General features: G+C 38.9%; 2 protein-coding genes across 2 annotated transcripts in view; both read right to left on the bottom strand.

Moving 5' to 3' along the window:
• copg2 (COPI coat complex subunit gamma 2) overlaps positions 1–3,451 on the bottom strand; it is an 8,593-nt gene extending 5,142 nt beyond the window's left edge. Inside the window, exons 1-12 of the mRNA XM_005733446.1 lie at positions 3,280–3,451; positions 2,661–2,713; positions 2,457–2,537; positions 2,294–2,365; positions 2,126–2,205; positions 1,754–1,829; positions 1,544–1,636; positions 1,309–1,395; positions 1,009–1,166; positions 774–907; positions 594–661; positions 219–407 (exon numbers count right to left, since the gene is read on the bottom strand). Coding sequence (XP_005733503.1) covers positions 219–407; positions 594–661; positions 774–907; positions 1,009–1,166; positions 1,309–1,395; positions 1,544–1,636; positions 1,754–1,829; positions 2,126–2,205; positions 2,294–2,365; positions 2,457–2,537; positions 2,661–2,713; positions 3,280–3,316 — 1,128 coding nt within the window. The 5' untranslated portion in view covers positions 3,317–3,451. The remainder of the gene's footprint in view (positions 1–218; positions 408–593; positions 662–773; positions 908–1,008; positions 1,167–1,308; positions 1,396–1,543; positions 1,637–1,753; positions 1,830–2,125; positions 2,206–2,293; positions 2,366–2,456; positions 2,538–2,660; positions 2,714–3,279) is intronic.
• A 2,527-nt stretch (positions 3,452–5,978) lies between these two features.
• Positions 5,979–7,427, bottom strand: ucn3l (urocortin 3, like). The gene is made up of 2 exons (XM_005733444.1): positions 7,418–7,427; positions 5,979–7,090 (listed from the first exon to the last, which is right to left on the bottom strand). The coding sequence occupies exon 2, from the start codon at positions 7,080–7,082 to the stop codon at positions 6,597–6,599; it is 486 nt and encodes a 161-aa protein (XP_005733501.1). The 5' UTR covers positions 7,083–7,090; positions 7,418–7,427; the 3' UTR covers positions 5,979–6,596.
• Between the last annotated feature and the right edge of the window lie 383 nt (positions 7,428–7,810).

Raw genomic sequence — 7,810 nt, 5'->3', positions numbered from 1 at the left:
AGGGGTCGTCTCATCTGCCACCATCCTGCGACAACATTAGCAAGGAATGGCAAAGCTAGCAGAAACAATATATCCCAATATAACTTATATATACTCAGCATATTGCAGTTGTTTAAAATTGCAATAATATTGTATAGTGATTAAGCCATTGAGAAAATATTGTAGAACTTTGTGCCTGAGAATATTTATGTGCATTATTTAAAACAAAAGCGCCTGACCTTGAACTCATCTGAGATCTCTGAGACAAAAGAGGAGATCTGCTTCATGAGCCGATCCACGCTGCTCTCACTGCCAGTCTTCAGAAGAGTGGTGATGGCTAGCGTGGCAATGCTGCGGTTAGAATCGGTGATCAGGTTCTCAAGGTCCAGGTTGCACGCAGTCACGGCTGATGGATGCTTCATGGCCACCTAGTGGACACAAAGAAAATATTAATGTAGTTATACTACATCCAGAGTTATGTTTTTAATTGTAATAGGTTATTTTTATGTTGCTGTGATTAAACAACTCATGGCTGTTTATGCATCAGTGTTTGGTACTTAAACCTTCCTTAAAAAACAAGCCATATTTTGCAGGAAGGGAGTGTGCAGCTGTACCTTATTGAGGGTCCTGACAGCAGCGTATCTTAATGCAGCTTTAGGAGAGCTGCAGAAGAGCTGCAACACTGCAGGCAGATATACATTTAAAATGAGATTGATGCAGTTAGACAAAAATTGCTCATTTACAATATAAACTTTTTAGCACATTTATGAATAATATGTGAGTAAACTAGTAACCTGACACAGCAGGGGCCAGCTCCCTGGCAGTGCAGTTGGGCATATGGACAATAGCAGAAGCAGCCTCATACACCACCATCTCATTCTTGTTCCTCAGGCAGCTCTCGATGAAGTCAAACAAGGGGCTGTCATGACTGTAAACACGAGGATAAAACCCATGTCAACATGACATCAAGACTGAAATTTAGTATGCCCACATATCTTTTGTGTATCAAACTACTGCTGGTCTACTCACCCTCCCTCTGTCTCGTCCAGCAGTTTACTTGCAATCCGGATGAGCATGCAGTAGGCAAAGGGAGACTTAAGACCAGACTTGGTGAACTTGTTGAGCATCTTGGTCACAGCGAGGCGGTCATTCTTCCTGAGGTGATACAACAGGCCCAGGGCGTGGTACTAGAGAACAGGACACAAATAAGCAGCCACTTTAAACTAATTTCTATTCAGGAATAATATTCATTATTCTCAATATTAACCAAATGAAGCAAACCGCACTAGAAAACATTAATTCTGTAGTTTTTCTTCTGTTCCTACCCACCTGGACCATGATGTTGTCACTGGAAGCAGCCTCCTGGGCTTCATTCACCCAGCGCTTCACCACATCATAGCTCATCTTCACCATGTGCTGAAGAATTGAAGTGGAAAGAACATTATAGTCCACCATGAAGGAAGTGAATAACAAACTTTTAATTGTGTAGAAATGTCAGAAAAATCTCAAAAGAGATTTTTTCTGAGAATAACACTGAAAGAAAAAAAATGAGCCCAATTCATACCAGCGAGGAGACCAAAGCTGAACTGGACACACTGGGAACCTTGTCAACAATAGCCTGCTTCATGTATCTCTCAATAGCCTGCAGCATGGTCGTCTGTGGGAAAGACCGAAAAATTAAAAGATGCTTCAGTTTCTTACCTTAAAAACATGACATTAATAAGAAAAGACAAAAGCAATTTCCTCTTCTGAACAGAAATTAAGCAGCACTCACATCTGTAATCCTGCAGAGAGCTCTAATGGCAGGTCCTCTGTATACATCCTCCTTCCCAGTCATGTCTTTGGTCAAGCTATAAAATACCAGGCAAGAAATAAATAAAGACACTAGAATGCCAAAAGAAAAAGCACACTATTGCAAAAATCATAATTTTCTTTGCAAACAACTTTAAGATATTGTTCTCATCAGACTTTATACCATCAAATATTCCATTTTGCTAGTAATAATGGTTAAGAGGTGCACTGCTAGTACAACTATAAAACTGGTGTGCAAATACTTTTTGCTTATTTTTACTCTTCTGTTTTATTTGAGAAATAAGAAATCAGTATGTACATAAATGTATACATAAAAGCCATTTAATAAACAAACCTGCTAGTGACGATGATGACATCCTCAGAGATGTTGGCCATCTCTTTGATAGTTAGATAGCACATCCTCCTCAAAGTTTGCTAGAAGAGAAATAGCATAAACCTGAATTAATTAAAAAGAAATGCTTAGCCAGTTAATTAGAGATCAAATGAATAGGGGACCTCTTACATCATTGGACTGAAAGAGCCTGGTCATTGCAAAGAAAGCCTCAGTGGCCTCTGTGGTCCCAAAATGCTCCCCCTGTGTGAACAAAGATATGAGAATGAGAGAAGATGGTGTCATGAACTCAAAGCCATACAGACAGCATAGTTTGTCTACCTTTTTTTTTTACCTGGTTGAGGAGATAGATAATCTTGGTGAGAATGTGGAGGCATCTTCTTGGATTAATGGGAGTCTCATTGAAGATGCGAGCCTGTAAACAAAAAACACACTTTTTCTTTCAGTACACTGAATATTCTTTTCTTTGGTCCGTTTTTTTTTTTTGTTTATTGTGAGCGAAGAACACGTTTTCAACAGCACTGATCTTAGGCTTTACCTCCTGCAAGACCGCACTCTTCTCCAGGTGCTGGAAAGGGTTTGAGCCACTTCCTAATGAGTTGAAATAGTTGTGTTAGAAAAATAATCCATTAAAACTTTACTGAACCTTATTCAAAGCAAACACATATATGAAGGGGTAGAGAAGAAATGGGCAATGAGAAACCAATAAGATAGAATCAATCCTGCTTTATATTAATTTGATCTTCTTATTAGCGTATGTTAGCTTGTGGATATCTGCAAATATCCAGTCTTCCTTAACGTCAACAGAAACTGGTACAACTTCCACTCATATAAATTGGACTTGGGAGAGAAATGACAACATCCAGCTGACGATGCTAATACGGTCGGCTAACGCTGAACTAAAGAAAACCGATGTTTTAGTAGCTGTGGATTTAAATGCAACGTCAACTCAGTTTTTGACACTCTCTTTAAACCATTATCTTAATCATACTTTTGTTTGCAAACCACATTTATCGCTTAAGGTAGCTGACAGGTAGCGTAGGTTTACCTAGCTAGTGAGCTAACAGGCTAGCACCGCTTTAGCTTCCACAACATAAAGTCCAATCAAGACTATTCAACGTTAACAACCGTTTAAAATTACAATTCTGCAGTCTTACCAGACTCCTCGTCTTTCTTATCAAATTTTTTAATCATTTTGAAAGCGCGAAGCTGACAGATGAGGCCAAAAGCAGCTCTCAATCTCGCAACAGATGAGAAGCTACTTCCACGTAGCCGAAGTGAAAACTGACGTCCGGTGGCAACGTCCACGTCGACGGAAGACACGTCAGAATATTTCCGCGTAAGGAGCGGCAGGGGGCGCTTCTGACACATCCTGACAGTTACTCGAATTAAAAAGTCCCACGAAAACAACAATCCATGCATAATAATCCTTGTCCCAACCAAATTGCATTTAATGTATAATAAAAAAAATAAGGTATAAACAAGTAAATCCAATTTTTGTTTTGATTTTGTTAACACATTTGTCTCTTGTCTCTTAAGTGATTATAAACCAATTTATTAAACATCACCGTTAAAAAACAGTAATTATTCACTGCAGGCTTTGTGCCATGACATTTGTGGAAAACCTATTTAGCTGACACAACTTGTAGACCAAAGGCCCTTTTTCAGTCCTTTTTCACATTTTGTATTTCCACAGTCTTTTCTAAGTAGATTGAGTGAGTTACTCTAACCAATGCAACCCTATAGCTATATTACCTAAAGAAAAGAAATTCATTTCAAAATTGCCGTCCCCTATTTACACAACTACATCTACCATGAACTTTCACAAGGGTTTGATCTCCTGCCTTCATAATAGTTTGATTATTATATAAATAGTGTATTTGGGCAAAGATTTGAAAAATAAATATAATACTAATATTACAAAAAAACCCAACAAAAATAAATAGATTTATTTAAAAAATTGACTATTGAAACGTCAGGCAAAGTAGTTTTCAAAAGTTGCTTGAATTGATATATATTAAGTATGAAGGTGACTAATTTATTTAACAGTATTTTTAGCTACTAGAGTATTGGTAACAGGGCTGAACCAGCTACAACACAGAACAACTAAAATATGTCATGAAAAGTTTACCTTTGTTGCCTGAACTGAATAAACACAGCAAACACAAGCTCCTTGAAGATCAATCTCAAGCTAAGCAGCTACAAACAGCATATATCATAATCAGAATGTGACGATGAGGTGCTACTTCTGTGGGTATCTCAAGTGTCACAGTATAAAATAAAACAACAACAACAAAGTCATTAACGTGGTAAACCAAGTTCTAATTTTAGTATGAAGTAGTCAAGAATTTAGAAGAAGATGCTGAGGTACATCACAGTAGTCATATTTGATTTGGGAGGGTAATTGCACTTGGATAAAAAGGTGTTTTTTAATGTGTTTGTCCTTGTTTTAATTTACAGGTATGTCTACCAGAGGGCAACAGGTCAAAGAGCAAGTTTCCAGGGTGAGAACTGTTTTTTTTTTACTGATTTTTCAGGTTCTTGGGTGGTATCTTACGTTTTCTATGCACGGTCAGTTATATTTTGTGCTGTTTATTAGCATCTGGACAGCCGTTATAACTGCTGCAGAGCATCATGCATACCACACTGTTCCACAGTACACCAGGATGCTTCTATAGTGATAGCGATAGAAGGTCACCACCACTTTCTAATCTATACAGTTCTTCTTCAGCGAGCTCGGGAAATGAAGGCACCACTGACCCACCTTAACTGTAGTGTTGACAGACCAATAGGGGTCGCCACGGCAGATCATGTACCTTTCCTTCTCATTTGTTCACCTTTACTACATCTTCTTCTCTGCGGTCTCCGTGGCATCACTACGTGTACGCTTTGCATCTTCACTGTCACACCTGTCTCCTTCTCATTCACACACGTGTCCTGTTTTTTTCTCTCTCTCTTTAGGCTACCGACCGTCACAAACTAGAATGTAGCTTTCATAAATGACCACAAGAGGGCGACATTATTCCTTGTAAAGAATGGTTTTCTGGGGCAGGTGAATTCAAAATCCAGATATGCCAATTTCTTGTTTGTTTTTTGACACACGTATTGCCCAGCCACATTATTATTATTATCCATCACTGCTTATTGCAATCTCCCAACTTCAAAATCCTATCTATTTATAAATAGAAGACATAAAAGAATAGAAAGGTAGGGTGCCCTCTTGTGGTAAAGCCAAGCAATAGCAGCACTAATTAAAGTTTATACCTTGAATGTCTGTCCCTTAAGCATATGTTTGCACTGTAATGTATTACTTGCTGACAATATGAAGTGAAACATGAATATATCTATGATGAGACAAATTTGGGTGATAAAGTGTTTTCATGAAGGTGTGTGAGTCGGGCTTTAACTTTGTGAACAATGAAGTAGTGAAAAGATCTTTTCTAAGAATATATAATGAATCTCAGTGATATAGATATTGCATATAAAGAGGCAAATGTATGTCGTTACACCTGCTTTATTTGAGGAAAAATAATCCTTTATTTTGAGTATAAAAATAAGAGACATCTGATGAACACATACATTCCCATGCAATTGCATTTTACTGTATTTCATGACCTTGCAGATGATTTGTACAGTATTTTTTTTCTCAGTGTTGTTTTTCGGCCACATTCAAAGTTCAAAACTTGAATCTGAATTCATACTTTTTTTTAAACACAAAGCTTCTTAAATAAATAAATGAAGAATGAAAAAGAAAAAAACCCCACATATCCTGGAATTAAAAAAACATTTCTCAGGACATCAAATTATTATTAGATTATGCAACAGTGCTGCATTTTTTTAATATTTATTTATTTATTGCTGTAAGCAAAACCAGCTGCTTTGCTCATCGCGTCCAGTTATTTGAATTTATTGAGTCTGGGAAAAACAATCACATTAAACATTAATTTAACCGAAAAACCGAGGACGTGTTTTAGTCATTTTGTTTGTCTGCTATAACAAAGTACTTGAGAAAGTTTGTAATGTAATATAGGTGGATTATTCGCATGTACAATAAATGCATAAATAAACATATTTAATGAACTAAAAATAAATAAATCAATTACTTTTAAAAGAAGGCAGCAACAGCTAATTTATCCGCTCATATCTTCTGTAACATTTAACCTTGGTTTTAAAACATTTTTCAGCAGTTATCTACTTTTTCACAAGTTCCCTTTCCTACGAATATATATATATAGTAAACGTGCCTTTGCTGTTGGAAATGGTCTCAGTGATTTGATCTGGAGAAAAGAAGGCGTGAGATTATTTCCTTTTACAGGCGAACAGCTGAATTTAAAGCCTGTGTATTATTAAACACGCATCGTTCCCCCGGAGAAACAAATGGATGTTTACTTGGATGATAAGAGATGCCAATTTATTAGACTTTGAGAGGCCAACACTGGTCATGGCTGTCTGTTAAATGAAAGTTGTCCATGTTTCATTTCCTCCGTCCAATTTGCGCCAGCAGACGCGCGTTCTCCGCCGCCTTGGCTCGCAGGTTTTTGGCCTTGGCCACATCAAAGAGCACGTTCATGATGTTGGTCGGGACGTCCAGGGACAGGGTCAGTCTGCTCCTCCGGTCCCCTTTGTTGCTGTTGCGGAGCATCTGGCCCCTGAGCTTGGTCCGGCTCAAGAAGCGGTAGTTTGCGGGACTTGAAGTCCTTTTTTCCCGACTGGATTCAGCAGAGGAGAAAGAGGACGACGACGTGGAGGATGAGGAGGAGAGATACTCCGCGGACTGCATGAGGGACCCCCAGCCGTCCCCAGTGGAGTAACCAGGCTCAGTTTGGTCATTCCGGACCCCGAGTGCCAGCTGGTCGTCGCAGAGGAGGTCGGGGCGCGTCTGGTAGAGACGCAGGCACAGGCTGGAGGTCGGTGTGCACAGGACCGAGAACAGCAGCAGGGTCTTTAGGGACGACAGCATGCTGTGTCCTCTGGGACCAAAACAGGTGAAGAAAGCCAGAGAATATGAAGTTTTTCTCGCATCTAATCTTCAGCAACGCATGTCAGTGAATTTCATCTTCACTGAGATGCAAAAATAAACCTTACTAATATGCCCATTCTGCATATTAATAGTAAATATTAACAGTACCCTAACAAATCTTGTTCAAATCTACTCTAAGAGTACAGGATTTCGTTTAAAGTTCGATGGATCACAAAAAGCCGGGATGTTTTTAATGTGAAGTTTAGCGCATAAAACTAAAAACAATATTTAATAAAGGTCACAAACGTGTGAGCAATAATGTTCGTGCAACTTACCACTCGTATCCTTTAGTTATAATAATACTTGTATTAAATATAGTTGGAGAGGTTAAGCAGCACTTATCCCCTCAAAGAAAGCGCAAAGAAGGCGAAATCCTCAAGTGAGGTTATTATGAGAAATCCCGATGAACCAACACTGTTTGCGGAGGTCAACAGTGCGCACAGTCTGACCAGCAGCGTCTCCTGCTCGTCCATTCCCACTGTATTCTTTTAGTAGAGCCATCAAAACGCAGCCCTACGCCAGCAACAACGTCATCCCGTTGACATTTTGGTTCGCAGTGAGCCATCCCATTGGCTGTGAAGCAATGAGGTAGATGAATGAAGAAAAAAAAGAAGAAGAAAGTTGTGGCCTCCTGTTGGTGGACCGAAGGCGTCACGACTATTGAAACT

The sequence above is a fragment of the Pundamilia nyererei genome, unplaced genomic scaffold, assembly GCF_000239375.1.
Source record: "Pundamilia nyererei isolate P.nyererei 1_Seehausen unplaced genomic scaffold, PunNye1.0 scaffold00052, whole genome shotgun sequence".
Taxonomy (NCBI): domain Eukaryota; kingdom Metazoa; phylum Chordata; class Actinopteri; order Cichliformes; family Cichlidae; genus Pundamilia; species Pundamilia nyererei.
Note: the sequence above shows the minus strand (reverse complement) of the source record. Positions and strands in the feature narration are given on the sequence as shown.

Excerpts from the sequence above, each read along its gene's own strand:
- ucn3l (XM_005733444.1), bottom strand. The coding sequence starts at position 7,082 with ATGCTGTCGTCCCTAAAGACCCTGCTGCTGTTCTCGGTCCTGTGCACA.